A 16,518-nucleotide genomic window follows, 5' to 3' on the forward strand; every position below is an offset into this window, starting at 1 on the left:
TTTTTTTTACAGTTTTTTTTAGATTTCTCGAAATCTATCGGTCCAAATTATATCCAAAATCTAAGTTCAGACAAGCCCTTTCGAATGGCGCCAACCGCGATCGAATCGGTCAAGCCATTCAAAAATTATGAGAGGTTTACATACTTACTTACACACACACACACACACACACACACACACACACACACACACACACACACGCGCGCGCGCGCGCGCGCGCGTACAGACATAGTGACACCCTCGCGGGGATAGTCAGGGAAGCTTCCTGTGACCTTCAAACGGGGATATCTGATGAAAACTCAATTTTTGTAAAACGGGGTAAAACCAATAACTTCCCGATTTTTGAAAATCTGAGATTTTCTTATCTCATGGCTATTTATTCGTATAGGGAATCCCGGAAAAAATAGACCTGGAAAAAATTTTTAAGTTATGAAAAATTCATATTATTTTACATTTGTTCAGATTTATTAAATTATTATTATTATTATTATTATTATTATTATTATTATTATTATTATTATTATTATTTTATTATTACTTATTTTATTATTATTATTATTATAATTTTTATTTTATAATAATTTTAATGAAATAATTTGAATTTTTTATAATTTTAAGATGAAATAATTAGTATAATAATTTTAAGATGAAATAATTAGTATAATAATTTTAATGAAATAATATGAATTTTTCATAATTTTAAGATTTTTTTCGGGTTTATTTTTTCCGATTACCAGAGGAGACTTAGAAGTACGCATATTCAAAAATTGAAGAATATTGTACGAAAAGTAATTTTGCACAGTACCTCCTTAAAACGTCGATGACAGTCTCAACGCATATATTATAGTATTACTGCGCAGAGTATAGGTCTTGAACTGACTTATATTTTGATAATCACAATACGTGGTATTTTTATAATCAGAATACCTGATATTCTGATTACTAAAATACTATTTTTTCAGTGTGCAATAAAATAGATGAAATAATTCCTCATTAAAATTTGCCAACCACCTTGCATCACTCGGACACTTAACAATAAAATGATAGCGAACTCCTCGAAAGCTCACGGTCTTGTCAAGTGTCTAAACACTCGTGCTTAGACCGTACCGCGCGACAGTTAACAGCAACACCTACCACTACACCTACTCTTCATACTTAAAGTTTCGTGTCACGCGGTGACATATTATAAATTATCTCCGGTATCTTTACCAGCGAACTTAACTATTAGACTGTATTAGCATCACATAGGAATTTTATCTGAACAATTTAATGTATTCCAACGGTTCAAAACACCAGATAATTATCATTATCACAAACAACCTCCACAGTAATTGGTTAATTTACGTCAGCCGGCATTCTGTCAGCGGATTAATGCTAAGTATATAGTAGCACAGAAGAGAAGAGTATAGTAGAATTAATGCATGCAATGAATGGCGCACAGCACAGTAGAATCAAATCGATAGATTATGAAGAGAATTCCTGGTGTATCAGCAATATCAGGATATCTATATGAGAACCTTGAATGCTTCAATATAAAGAACCATTCGAGCATATTTTTGCATCAACTATTCTACTCAATTCGACTCGGATGCTATTCCGTCGGATCGTTTTAAACTTTGTCAGTTTGTCGGATTTAATAAGACTTCCAAACTCAATTCACATTTATTCAACTGATATTTATTTTACCTTCACTTTGATAAAATCACCTTATTAACTACTACCGCGTTGTTCGCTAAATTCTCATTTATTATATCTTCCTTATCTACTTTTAACTTTTTTTTGTTAAAACTCTGACTTCAATTTTTTTATTTGTTCTCTATAAAGTTTTGCTTTTATTTTTATTTAGATTTTTTCCCCTCAACTTTCTTGTGTTGGTTCAAGCTACGAGAAATTTAAGATTCATGAAAAATATTGTTTTACTTGGAAAATCTTATTCGTATTCGATGCATTTCAATAGATTGACTTAACGAAGTTTTAAAGAAAGAACCGAAACAAAATAGTTTTACGGAATTTTAATTCTTCACTAGAATTATTGACTAAAGTTTACTTATTTACTCGTAAATATACTTCTACTTCGAGAAGAATTTTAATTTAATACTAATTTTAAATTACAAAATCATAACTTGTAGGTATTTATTTAACAAAGTTTTACTTTTATGAGTTAGAGTATTTTTTAACTTAAGCTGAAGCTTTAGGGGCGCGCGAGTCGCAAGTACCTAATACCTTACTTTAAATTTTCTTTGTTATGATCGGTCCGCTGGTTCTTGGTGGTTTTACATGAACCAATTAAGATTTAACAGGCAGGCTTAATGGAATGGTCCCATAAAAAAGGATCTCAATTTGAGAGGGAGCTTTATAGAATGGTTAATGATAAAAAAAATTTCTTACAATAATTTTTTAAAAATTATTTTCTAAAAAACTGAAATCGCAGTAAAGTATAAAGTAAAAAATTTTCTGTCATTGCGTCAAAAAACAGTGTTAAAAATTATCGTGTTAAATATTTAACACTTTTATGTGTAAATTTAATATTTATTCTGTTAAATTAACACAAAAAATTGTTAAATATTTAACATAAAAATTTTTAACACAAAATTTTGGGTTATTGCGTCAAAAAACTATGTAAAAAATTTTTGTGTTAAATATTAACATTTTTATGTGTAAATTTAATGTTTATTATGTTAAATTAACACATAAAAGTGTTAAATATTTACTTGAAAATTTTTAACACAAAATTTTGCGTCATTGCGTCAAAAAAATGTGTTATAAATTTTTGTGTTAAATATTTAATACTTTTATGTGTAAATTTAATATTTATTTTGTTAAATTAACACAAAAAATTGTTAAATATTTAACATAAAAATTTTTAACACAAAATTTTGGGTTATTGCGTCAAAAAACAATGTAAAAAATTGTTGTGTTGAATATTTAACACTTTTATGTGTAAATTTAATATTTATTCTGTTAAATTAACACAAAAAAGTGTTAAATATTTAACATAAAAATTTTAAACACAAAATTTTTTACTCTATAGATAAATTTTGTTTTTTTCTATTTAATATTGAAGTATAAAAATAAAAGTTCTTGAAAAAAATACAACTACAATATAAGTAATTTCAATAAAATAAATTTTATCGAGCATTAAATATTCAAAAGAAAGTTTCTGAATTTCCGATAACTCTTAAAATAAAGCTAATTAAAATGTTGAATTTAATTTAAAATTTATCGGTTCTTCACAACCGAATAACTTGCATTCATTAAATTATTCCCCTAAAAAAAAATAATAAATAAATAAATTATTAAATGTTTAGTATCGCTCGTAATTTCCGACCTAATAATTTAGCGACAAAACGAAACAAAACGTTTAATATATAATATAATACAATATCTGATCAATATATTGGTTTTATGATAGTACCTAAAGCCTCGTGGGAAACGCGGTCAGAGAGCGAACGATCTGCGTCAAGTAGCAATGAAGAAAACTCATCAGATTCGGAAGACACTGGGCGTCATCCGGGCCCGGCAAAGAGAGCCAACAAAAAAATAGTTAAGAAAAATAATAAAAAACGGCCGCCTACAATAACTTACACCGATGCGCAGCTATCGGGACTTCTGAAAGACGTTATCGATAATGGTGAGTTAATTAATGCAATAACGTGAAAATAGTTGTGATAAGTATTTTTTAATGACGGCGGTGGCAAAACTATACCGTAAGTTAATTTAAATGCACATTTAATTTACTGGGGAATGTTTGCGATCAGATATGAGGGAGTCTCTCGAGTGGATTAAGGAATCGCTCGAGGAGGCTTTAGAAGACCGAGATGAAGAAAGTGCCGATGGCATCCCACTAGTACCGATAACGGATTATTCATCAGCTGCAATGGATTCACCAACTTTTATGCGATTTCTTCGTGCTTGCGGTATTGAACCACCCTCGAATGAACAGGAAGCTTATTGGCGAATACCAGCCACAATGCTTTCATCCACAATACGTAAACGTTGCGATTTAATCGCAAAAGCCCTCGCTGGAGATTTTATCGAAGGTTTCATTTTTTTTTTTATTTTTTTAATGTGTTTTTATTTTAACGTTATTAGAAATGATATTTTATAAGGTAATTTTAATTTTATTTCATTTGTAATAAAAGTTTTTTAATTTTTCTTTACTCAGAATCAGTTACAACTGAAAAAGATATAGTAGATAGTCTCAGCGAATCAGACGATGAAGATACTCAGCGCGATATCGATAAAATAAAAAATATGTTTAAGCAGAAATCGAAATTACAAAATAAGAAACAGATTGTCAAAAGTAAAGTTTTCAACTCGAGCAGTGATGAAGATTCTGAAGAATCTTCATCTTTGATGAAAGAGAAATCTGTACTGGTTGATAAAGATAAAAAAATAGATAATGGTGGAAAGGAAGGAAGAGGACGTACAAATACATCAAAAGTACGGCAGGGAAAATTAAATTCAAGTCGAATTAAATCCATCGTAAATTCATCAGACTCGGAAATGGAAATTGAAACTACTAAAATTACTTCAGATAGTGGTAATTATAAATTTTAATTAAATTATGAATTATTATTATTATTTTTAATATTTATTTTTTCTAAAGACTGGTTTATAATACTTTATAGATATTTTCTGACGTAAGTCATTAAAATTTTCAGTTTATTGGCTATCCAATCTAATACAACAATTCTTTTCTCTAATTTTTCGTAATATTGTTAGCCTGTATTTCCCTCCAGACATAAACGATTTATTCTCAATTCATATCTAAATTTGTCATTAAAGATAAATTTGACTGAAAACATAATTCGGACGGCCCAGACCAGGACTCGAAACCTAGTAATTCTGGACAGTGTCTCGGATAGCTTAACAGGTAGAGCCTTTGACACGTATCCAAAAGATCCAGGTTCGAGTCCTGGTCTGGGCCGTCCGAATTATTTTTTGTTGGATTCTCTGAGCAAAAATAAATTCCAGTTACAAACTTTTAGTTTTATATTTTAGATATTTAGTTCTTAGAAATATTTATTTTAGAAAAATAACATATTTTCTTTTATTAGTTTTTAAATGTGAAAAACACAATTAAAGTACATTTGTGCAGCTAGAATAGGAAAGCCTGTATAGGCTTGATTTTATCACCTTAGGTACTTGAGTTGTACAAAGGACTCCTTATTTTACGTTGTACAGTACAACCAAATATTACGGTCTTAGTTAAGAAGAAAAACATGTGTTTTACTAAGGACAAAAAAATAGATTTAACATTATAGTTAGTCTGCGACTAAACTCTGTCAAGTAACGACACCTCTCGATACGATTCCTTTTTAAAATAAAGATTCTATTTGAATCGCTCTATGTGGATAATAATATTATTGTCTTTTCTCTTTATTTATTATTAATCCTATCCATAACTTCCAACAAAAAATTATTATATTAAACTGGATAGCCAATAAACTCAAAATTTAATGACTTACGTCAGAAAATATCTATAAATTATTATTATTATTAACTTTTTTTTTTTAGAAGAATCCAAAAGAATTAGATCAGAAAACTCAGATTCAGAAGCTCCGATATTAAAAAAGCGCCGAGTTATTGACAGTGAAGATGATGAAGATAAAAAAGAAGAAGAAAGTGATTTTGATAAACTTTTAAAGTCGAGTGAGTCAAAACAAAGCCGTATAATCATCAGTGATAATGAGAGTGATGCTGATGAAATAAATCAACCAAGTGAGTCCAAACAATCTAGGAAAATTTTCAGTGATGACGATGATGAGGATTAGATTAGTTCCATTCTATTTATCTTTATAATTATAGTTGTAATTAATTTTACCGATAGTATTTATAAATCGATAATTGAAATAATAATTATAGCTCGTTGAAGTGACATGAAAACAGAAATATAATTAAATGTCAGTTGAGTAAAAAAATTTATCTATAATCAGATAAATGTCCTGTTAAAAAATATGACACGTGTCCTTTTAAAAGAACGATATGTCACTCACAAAGCGCGACAATTTCCTCATTTCATTTAAACGTTAAAAATTAGTGCTTTTTTTACAGATTAAATATAATCGTACAGATTTAAACAACTCTTTTTTTTCTAGTTCATTTTTAATTAAAAACCTCTGACATTAATACTGACTTTTAAATTTATACCACGTTTTTAATAAAGATTGTATTAAACATTAATACCTACTTACACAAACTAGTACCTATTTACACAAAATCTGGCTTTAAACCGATAACCTACCAACTATCTCCTAATAGTCAATTATAATAACTAACTATTGAAATATTTAACCAAGAGCTCAACGATAAGTACTTACTACTCCGAATATAGTTTCAATTTTACCTCTTGCTAGTAAGTAATTCATTTTCTATACCAATCATTCATAGGTCATATACCTATTTATAATGAGGAGTTTATATAAAATTCTACATTATGGAGCTTGAATTTTTAATAAAATTTTTTTAATTTAGACAAAATATTTTATGTAATTTAAAAAAAAACCTGTCACATATTCTCAAGTTAAAAATAACTAGCAACATTATAAAATAAATAAAATTTTGCTTTATTAAATAATGACTTTTGTTAAATTGCACTGTAATTTTTTAACTATTGACGTTTTTAAAAATATAAGCTCATTCCGATGTTACACTCATCAATAGCTTTCATTTGAGTACCCACATGCATTTTGATATATTTTTCATTCATACATATATATATATATATATATATATATATATATATATATATATATATATATATATATATATATATATATATATATATATATAAAATATATGAAAAATTGATGTGAGTACTTAAATGAAAGGTCTTGATTAATGTAACATCGGGATGTGCTTATATCTTTAAAAATGTCAATATTTCACACGATACAAGGTCATTTCTTAATTATTGACGTTTTTTAAGATATAAGCTCATCTCGATGTTACACTCATCAAGAGCTTTCATTTGAGTACCCACATGCATTTTGATATATTTTTCATACATACATATATATAATATATATAAATATATGAAAAATTGATGTGGACACTTAAATGAAAGGTCTTGATTAGTGTAACATCAGGATGAACTTATATCTTTAAAAATTTCAATAGTTCACGAGATACAAGGTCATTTCTTAATTATATATCTAGAGATAACGCATTTTTTAATGCAGCCTAAATACTTATCATCATAAATTTACTATTGGTGAGAATGATATGAAATCATGAAAAGGCACAACTCAAGGTCAAAACTTTTCCAACGACACCAAATTTAACTATAAAAACCCTTTTTATTATATAAATACGCTGGCCACAAAATTTTGCTTATTCTCTTAATAATATAGAATACCTCAATAAAATAACTAGCCATTACTCATTATTCACTGCAATTTAATTGTTTTTTTTTTTTTTTTTCATCTTTATTAAAATCCAATTGATTGTAATTTCATCCAAGTATTATATGAATTAAAAAATAATAACAGATCAATTAAATTCATTTTTATTTTTTTTTCTTCAAACATTTCGACGTTTTTATTACACGCTATCAAATAATTAAAGACAAAAAATCAAAAAAAAAAAAAAGTGTCATTAAATAATTATTGAGTCATAATATTCTTCATACATATGTTCATATACAAATAAAAAAATTTAATCTAATATCGTAGACAAACATTCGAATTAATTCATTAATTATCTACTCTGTCAAATAATTGATTTTATCATCATCATTATAGCGTGAATAAATTTAATTTAATGAATACACTAATTAATTAGTGAGCTCGTGTTTGTTGACGATTTCTTTAATTAAATTACCAACTTGGCATTGAGCGGTGCCACAGGCATCAGCTGACCGCCGTTTCCTAGTTCGTGTAATAAAATTAACCATATTGAATTTATCATCAAAGTGCTCTTCCTTCCTCTCCATTTTCTTATCAAAGCTGCGATCGATCGCATTGTCCATAGAGTTATCTATTTTATAAGGCCGGTCATCTTTTTTCTGCGGAGCCTCGACGGTTTTCGGGGTGACCAGTTGCCGATCGTGTTTTTCCGTGACTTGGTAATCCTCCTGCTCTGTCGACTGCTCAGGAAGATCGAAAGTTATTCTCACAGTCTTGATAACACCGTCGTACTCGACGGCCTCGACATTCAGTCCTTCGTCTCTGAAGTACTCGGCGAGCTCCTTGAGCGTGAACGGCTGATCCTCCGGATCCTTTATCGTCGCGTCGAGCTCTATTTCAAAAATAATATTATCTTTGTCTTGGGTTACTGTCATAATAATTCCTTCGGCTCGGAGAGCTCTCATCAGTTCCTCGATGTCTAATATTTCGTCGTAGTCTTCCCAGTCAGGGTCGAACTTAACTTCTATCACTGTTAATTCTTTTCCCTCATTCAATTTTTCTACCGTCGCTCCCCACTGTTCTATAAAGTCCCCGAAATCTTCGAGAGTGAATGGCTCATTACCTTCCGGGTCGGCTACCATAAATGTTCCTATCGAATCTACAATAAAATTTTTCATATAAATTACTTTATACATTAAAGAAAAAAAAATAAATTTTTTATTGATCAATTTTAACAATTTTTTTTTTTAGATAAATAAAATCAATTTTTAATAATCAATTTTAACAACTTTTTTTTTGATAAAAAAAAATCAATTATTTATTGATCAATTTAAAAAAATTTTTTATACAAATTTCCTTTTTTAGACAATAAAAAAATTAATTTTTTTAAGATCAATTTTAACAAATTTTTTTTTTCATGAAAAAAAATCAATTTTTTATTGATCAATTTTAACAATTTTTTTTTTTTGATAAAACAAAATCAATTTTTTAATGATTTATTTTAACAAATTTTTCATACAAATTTTTTTTTTAAATAAAAAAAAATCAATTTTTTATTGATCAATTAAAAAAATTTTTTCCTTAGATAAAAAAAAAAGAAATTTTTTATTGATAAATTTTCAAAAATTTTTTATACAAATTTCCTTTTTTAGATAATAAAAAAATCAATTTTTTAATGATCAATTTTAACAAATTTTTCATACAATTTTTTTTAAATAAAAAAAAATCAATTTTTGATTAATTAAAAAAATTTTTTCTTCAGATAAAAAAAAAACAATTTTTTATTGATTAATTTAAAACAATTTTTCATATAAATTATTTTATACACTAAAAAAATAAATCAATTTTTTATTGATTAATTAAAAAAATTTTTTCATACCAAATTTGGCAGATACTTTCTCCAGTGGTTTTTGATCAATCATTTTAGCTATTTCTTTTGTCTTCATATTTCTTACAGAATAAATATTGAATACATACACCACTTCTCCATTTTGATTGTCATCTACCAAAAAATAAATTTATTAATACCACTTAAAATTTTTTTAGACAGTACACACTTTATTTATTTTCAACTAAAATTGAAGTAATTTTTTTCACCCAAAAAAAAATTATTAACTATCGTTAAATTCTCATAATAATTTTTAATTAAAAAAAAAAATAGTCTTTATCATTTTTTGCCATCAAATTTCTCAAGGAAGTAATAAAAAGGTACCGTCTAAAAATATCCTTAATTGATAAAATAATTTACCCGAATTAATAGTCACTGGGGTTGCCCGTACGACGGAAATAACAAAGAGCAATCCTAATAAATAATTCGACTGAAACATAATGGTCGACAGAATAAAAAACGAATAAACGAGTTTTAATAAAGCAACTTTGAAATAGATACTGTACACGAGAGGTATTGTGTTTGGACTTTTATATCATCACGATCATCAGTATAGACTCACTTGGCTCAGTAATAATTTGTCCTGACAACGTGATCCTGCAGTGCTATTATATAATATCCGTTGTAATAATTTAACAATTGTTTCCAGCGATACATAGACATTATGTGTACAAAACAACTCACTCTTATTTAATAAATACACGTCTCGATATTTTTCGATTTACTCTTACTTACTGCAGACGATCTAAGCTCCGCGGTCTGCTGGTAAATTTTATTAAACGCCTACGATGATTCCGATTACTATTGCTCCGATATGATTAGTCTAAGTGCCGGAAATATCTGTGAAACACACGCAAACACTGAGTCATTTTACTAGGAGTAGTACTCCGTACCGTAGACAATGTACGCTTTGTTGCCGTACAAAAATATCTATTTAAATAATTACACAGTACTCTGTTTAGTTTTAATGTCCGCGTTCTTTTCCTTTCGTTTCTTCCTCTTTGTTTAGTTGTTTCGTCCCATCTACGAGTTTATGCAACTCGGACTCGGCTGTTTGTCGCTTAATTACATGACTAATATTGCATTTCAAGAGCAAGGTAAATTTGCTCCGTGATTCACTCGGTTACTATTTATTTACTCTATAATTTCAAATTTAAAAAGGATCATAGCTATTTTTTTTTATTATTTTTTATCAAGACATCTAAGTAAATTTTTATTTACTTTCAAATTTTTTTATTCAAAGATATAAATTTACAGTTCATTTTATTTACTGCGTAATTAATAAACTTAATTAATAAGTCATTTTTATTTATCTTCACTGGTTTGTTCACCAACTTTGGGATGAGGATTGAGCCGACGCTTGACTGTAAGACCCATGGTTTCTACAAAGAAAAAAAAATAAATAATAACTCAAATTTTAATTTATAGTATCACATTATTAAATTGATAATATAAGACAAAAAAAAATTTTTATCTTATCTTATGAGAAAAAAGTAAGCTTACCCGCCACCGCAGGTGTTGCATCCGTTATTTGGCTGTTGGTAATGCGGCTGAGGCTGGGGTCGGTACTGTGGCTGAGGCTGCGGTTGGTAATGCGGCTGTGGTTGATAATGCGGCTGAGGCGCCGGTTGATAATTCGGCTGTTGATAATGTTGTTGTGGTTGTTGTTGAACAATAACTAAAGGTATATAACCGACACCTGAAAATAAATCGTGTAAAAATAAATTAAAGAGTTTTTAAACGGAAAAAAAGGCCATTCGGCAGCTGAAATGGAAGTAGATTTCATAATGAATAGAAAAAAAACTACTGGGTTTGTATACAAAAAAAAATCCATTGAGAATAAGAATAATAAAAAAATATAAATAGATTTTTATGCACTGATAGAAGGATTTATTTGTATTAAATAAGATTTGTTAATAGTTAACAAATCATTTATTAGAGACCACTTTTTAGTATTAAATAAATATTTCTGAGTATTTAAAATGATTTGTTTGTATTTAATAAATCTGATATTCATTTATTGAATATTAATAAATCTTTTTAAATAATAAGAAATATTTGTTAAGGACTAACAAGTGGCTTCTAATAAATGATTTGTTAAATATTAACAAATCTTTTTAACTATAAACAAATCCTTCTATCAGTGTGAAATGCAAGAGTAAAATTTCATTAAAAACCTACAGATAAATAAATTATTTTAAGTTTAGGAGAATAAAATTCCATGAAAATTGAAGCTCGTTTAATATGCTTTAAATGCAATTTACAAAAATTCAAAAAGTTATTTTATTCGAAAGTTATTCCTGTTTAAAAATATTCATTGGAAAAAATTAAAAAACTTCGCTCTATGTAAATTATATATCTATAGATATATACTGAGAAATTGAAATTATTGGAAAAAATTCAAATGATAGCGAATTTTATTCAATGAATATTTTTAAACGGGGATACGCGAAAGAATCTGCCAAAATATGAATTTTGATAATTTTGATACTATGTAATTTCTGAACTACTTGACCGATTTAGTTCATCTTTGAACTTAGCCTTGATATTCGTTTAGAAATTGAGTTTGGAAAAGATCCATTATGAATTAGAGACACTATCGTTCGGATAAGCCGCGTTATAATCGTATATACACTGAAAAAAAAAAGTATAAGTCCTATCGCAATGCGTTTAAGCGTATAACTTATACCCATGTTAAATACGCCATTTGTATAAGTACGTACGTATCGATACTGCCATTCTAATACGTCGTATCCCACAAAATTTGACAAATTTACTTTTTTTGAAAAATGGAATCATAACAATATTATGCAAGTCATATAAAAATTTTAAAGGTCAAATAGTTTAATAACTATTTTTAAATAAATATTTTCATCTGTCAAATCCCATTTAATCAATGTTAAAAATGAATCGTTTTTACCGTCTGCTGTAAAATTTTCTAAATGTGGGATACGACGTATTAGAATGGCAGTATCGACATATAAACTTTTGAACTAATGGTATTTTCTGAACCAGCTTGACAAACTGAGTCAGAAAATAGCTAAATTTTTCAAAAATTGCGTCATAAGGATAAATGCAATAGTTAAATTTCTATGAAATCTACTAAATAATAATAATAATAATAATAATAATAATAAAATGGTTATACCTGTAGGTTGAGGTTGAGGTTGGTATCCACCATTGCAAACTTGGCAACTTTCACCACCCGAGTGTTTGTTTAACAACTTACTAAGAAGCCCACCCCCTTGACCTAAAGTGCGGCGCCTTCGGACTTTGCTAAGCTTTCCGGGTTTGATTAACTCCACGTCTTTATGATCTATCTCATCCATATCAATCTTTATCAATTGAGTTTCTCCATCACCGATCTTCTCAACTTTGAACCCTTCCGCCTCTAAGTCTTTGGCCAGCTCATCTAAGCTGACTGGCTTATCCTCGTCATCCTCTTCAACAACCAGCAACACTGTCGCTATTGGTTCTAGATTGACAAAATTAATCAGTCCCCTGGTTAATTTTCTTTGTGTTATTATCATTACACAGAAAAAAAAATGTTCTTGAATCAAGTATATAATTTTGAAGACCTCAATATTCTTGATTTGAGTAGAAAAATTCTTGATTTAAGAAAATTTTACTTGATTCAAGACCATTACCCTTTTCAAAATTATATTCTTGGTTCAAGAACTTTTCTCTTGAATCAAGTTAATTCTTTTTTTCTGCGTACTTACCTAAGATTGTAGGATTCTGTGCTGCGAATTCGTCAGTCAAAATTTCGTTAGTTTCCTCGCTAGTGGACGCGTTTTTTATTGCGAAGAGGTTTATGATATACACGGCTCCCGGGTGAAAGGGTTCCGCGTCTTCAGTGGGTGGTTCTAATTCCGTAGAGATGGTCGGTTCGACGGTATCAACCCCAAAATCCCCGATTTCCGCATCTTCATTCGGCGCTTCAAGCTCCGTTGAAAGTGTCGGGTTACTTTCGTCGATTATTTTCTCAGAATAACTTGCTGTTTCGGCATCAAGTCGTGGTGGTTGCAATTCTGTGGCTAGAGTTGGTAATGCATCATCAGTTCGTGGTGTTGACCTTCCTTTAAGTTTAAATAAATAATTAGATTGTATTTAATTGAAGATTAAAAATTATTGTTAGCTTTTTTTTTATTTAAATAAATTTTTCTTGGCTCAAAAATTTTTATTTATTTATTTAAGATTAATTTTTTTTTTTAATTATTTTTCCACGTTCAAAATTTTTTTTTATTTATTTAAGAACATCAACTTTTTTTTTTTTTAAATAATTTTTTATATTCAAAAATTTTTTTATTTAAATAAATTTTTCTTGGCTCAAAAATTTTTATTTATTTATTTAAGATTAATTTTTTTTTTTAATTATTTTTCCACGTTCAAAATTTTTTTTGAGTCAATTTTTTATCAGTGTAGATTGCAAAATTTTCAATTTATATAAAAATTTATAAATAAATTTTTAAAAATTACTTAATGATAGCATTTGATACTTCATCTGTATTTTAATTTAATATAAAATTATAATTTTTAATTAATATTTAAAATAAAACGAGACTATATTTAATTGATAAGAATTTTTTCTACAAATTTTGTACAAAAAAAAATGAAATAATTTTAAGAATAATTATCAATTTTTTGCAATATTTAATTATGAATTATTATTAAAAAAATATAATACCAAAATCAGCCTCAAGCGGCAAAGAACTTGATGTTGATAGTAAAACAAACAAAAATAACGACACGGACTTCCACATTTTAAAAACTAAATAACCAATATAATAAAATAGTTGATAATAAACAGCAAGATGTAGGCAGTATAGTATTACAGCCTCCGAATATCAAATAGCCGGAATAAACTGCATGAGAGCTCTTGGATCTTCCTTCTTTTATAGCTTGTTATAACACCAATACCACTCAAAGATGATCCTGTGATGATTGCATAAGAAAAGCAGTGAGTAATGCTGCATGGTGTCGCTATTTTTGCTTCGGTGTTTATGTTGATACTCTGGCTTTTCTCGGGGGATTTCCACGATTAGGATTCGGAAAATCCGCGAATCTCTGAATTTTCCAAGCTATTGTTTTTCTATTACAAAAAAACCACCGATAAACTTAAACCGCGGGAACTATGAAAAATAATTACGCGTTAACTATTCTTCAATATCAAAAACTGGAATAAATTAAAAAAAAACTAAAAATATTTTTAACATGAAAAATACAAAGTATGGCCTTGGTTAATGTGCTCGTTCAAGATTGTAGTTATTTACAGTGGCATTGAAAGAATGATGAGTTGATGAAAAAAACACTTCGGAACTAATATCTTTGATCATTATACAGCAATCATATACATATGTCCGTACATTATATTTATTTTAAATAATCGAGTCATAAATTTTAAAAAATTAATATTTATTTTTATTTTTCCGAAACTTATTAACATAAACGGAAGTGTGTCTGTAAAAAACATTTTTAAAATGAAAGTTCCTTAAGGAGGTTCGAGCGAATCTAATGTAAAAAATAATTTCCAACTTTGAGCTTTGAAATTAAGTATACGTATAAATAAATATGTCATTTATCTCATCCCAAAATTTACAAAAGATTCACCGTTTAGTTACTTAGATATTAAATTTTAAAAATCACATATTTTATCTCCTTATACACGGGCTCTTATGGCAGACAAACGTTTTATCGACACTTTAATTATTTTTTTCAATATTAACCTCCCAACTTTAACGGATAAAAAACTATACACAAGAAACTTGGATTATAGCAAAATATAAAAACAATTTAATAATAATACATTACCGATATAATTTTTGAAGTATTTAAAGTCAAATTTTATGTTTGCAACTCGTTTATCGTCAGCCATTTATTCGAATAAAGATTTGACAACATCGCGTCAACAGCTGAGAAAAAACAAAAGGATAGAAATATAGTTACAAAGAGAGAAATTTTTAATTTACACACTCATCCACGTCTCTGTAATGGGTATAATCAAACGCGCCATTGCCAAATCTGTTTATTTATTCCGGCAAGTAATAAATACCAAAGTCATTTTATTACTTTACTTTATTAAATAAGTAAAAATCATCAATTATTAAATTGTTTAAATTATTTCAAATTAAAATAAGGAATTTTGACAAATATTGGGAAGACTAAAATTAAAAAAAAAATTTTAACATTATTTTGACTCATTAATTACGCTCGAACTTCTTTAAAGATGTATCTTCTGAATTAAAAAAAAAAAAAATAAAAACGCAGTTATTAGCTGAGAAATAAATGAACAATTTAATATAAAAATTTTATTGATCTGAGTGTAAATGTACTTGAGAATTATAATTACCGTAAATTGATTCATCTACTTGATAAAAAAAACCCGACAAGTTTTATTGGCGTGTCTTTGTTTAAAGCTAACGCAGAACGCAATGGATTGTTTTCTGTACTATTATGGTGCCCGATTGAAGCCACGGCTTTCTCGTCTTTGTGCGAACGGATCAAGAATGTTAATTTACTGTTTTTAACCTTGACGATCAACATGGAATCTTATAATAACACTTAATATAACAATTATTATATTTTAAAATATAAAATTTACTTATTGGCGCCGGAAAATCTGTAAAAAAATGTTTCGCGAAAAAAAAAAATAGAAAATTCTCTGCGTAAATATTTATTTTATTATATTTCATCAGACGGAACTTAATAATAAATTATTAAAAGATATTTATATTTCTTGTCTGATATTGATAACAAATTACGGCGTAATAGCGATGAATTTTATAATCTCACACGCTCGTGTGTGACCTAATGACTTGTAAAACTAATGACGTTACTTATTATTAACCCCTGGGCTTTCCTAACTTTTAAAATTACTCGTTATTATGAATTAATCCGCTAAAAAACGGGTATGATAATTGATAAATAAATACACGGCAATTAGATACAATGATCATCAATTAATTTAGTCATTTATAATTTAAGACAGCGTGAATAAAAAATTCTCGATAAAAAATCATATTTATTAACTTTTTTCCTGTTTAATTAAGTGATTAGCATATAATTATTTATTCCGATCTTGACCATGGAGAATTTTAATGCAGAGACATCTGGAATTATTTCACTTAACTACTATCCAGGTGAACAAACTGCGAATCTACAGCGGGGATTTTTCTGAAGGTAAGTCTAATAAAGATTAAATTATACAAACTTGCAGTTAATGTAAGAGCAACCTCTTTGTTCTTCAGCTCATAACGAAGTAATACAAATTCATGATAATTT

General features: G+C 28.0%; 2 protein-coding genes across 3 annotated transcripts in view; one reads left to right on the forward strand and one right to left on the reverse strand.

The window, feature by feature from the left end:
- LOC123275409 (protein timeless homolog) overlaps positions 1-6,486 on the forward strand; it is a 136,520-nt gene extending 130,034 nt beyond the window's left edge. The window contains exons 21-24 of one of the 2 annotated variants that reach the window (XM_044743514.1): positions 3,413-3,631; positions 3,759-4,040; positions 4,166-4,543; positions 5,524-6,486. In XM_044743514.1, the coding sequence (XP_044599449.1) occupies positions 3,413-3,631; positions 3,759-4,040; positions 4,166-4,543; positions 5,524-5,777 (1,133 nt within the window). In that variant the 3' untranslated portion in view covers positions 5,778-6,486. Of the gene's footprint in view, positions 1-3,412; positions 3,632-3,758; positions 4,041-4,165; positions 4,544-5,520 lie in introns of both variants that reach the window. The other variant, XM_044743513.1, reaches the window with a different exon arrangement.
- A 795-nt stretch (positions 6,487-7,281) lies between these two features.
- Positions 7,282-14,122, reverse strand: LOC123274238. The gene is made up of 8 exons (XM_044741802.1): positions 13,925-14,122; positions 12,960-13,316; positions 12,386-12,712; positions 10,741-10,936; positions 10,568-10,619; positions 9,562-9,769; positions 9,229-9,351; positions 7,282-8,508 (listed from the first exon to the last, which is right to left on the reverse strand). Exons 1-8 carry the CDS (start codon positions 13,998-14,000, stop codon positions 7,778-7,780), a joined length of 2,070 nt encoding a protein of 689 aa, XP_044597737.1. The 5' UTR covers positions 14,001-14,122; the 3' UTR covers positions 7,282-7,777.
- Between the last annotated feature and the right edge of the window lie 2,396 nt (positions 14,123-16,518).

The sequence above is a fragment of the Cotesia glomerata genome, linkage group LG1 (assembly GCF_020080835.1).
Source record: "Cotesia glomerata isolate CgM1 linkage group LG1, MPM_Cglom_v2.3, whole genome shotgun sequence".
NCBI lineage: Eukaryota > Metazoa > Arthropoda > Insecta > Hymenoptera > Braconidae > Cotesia > Cotesia glomerata.

Excerpts from the sequence above, each read along its gene's own strand:
- LOC123274238 (XM_044741802.1), bottom strand. The coding sequence starts at position 14,000 with ATGTGGAAGTCCGTGTCGTTATTTTTGTTTGTTTTACTATCAACATCA. Across the intron at positions 13,317-13,924 it reads GCCGCTTGAGGCTGATTTTG|GAAGGTCAACACCACGAACT; the intron begins GTATTATATTTT and ends TTAAACTTAAAG. Across the intron at positions 9,352-9,561 it reads ATTAAGGATATTTTTAGACG|ATGACAATCAAAATGGAGAA; the intron begins GTACCTTTTTAT and ends ATTTTTTGGTAG.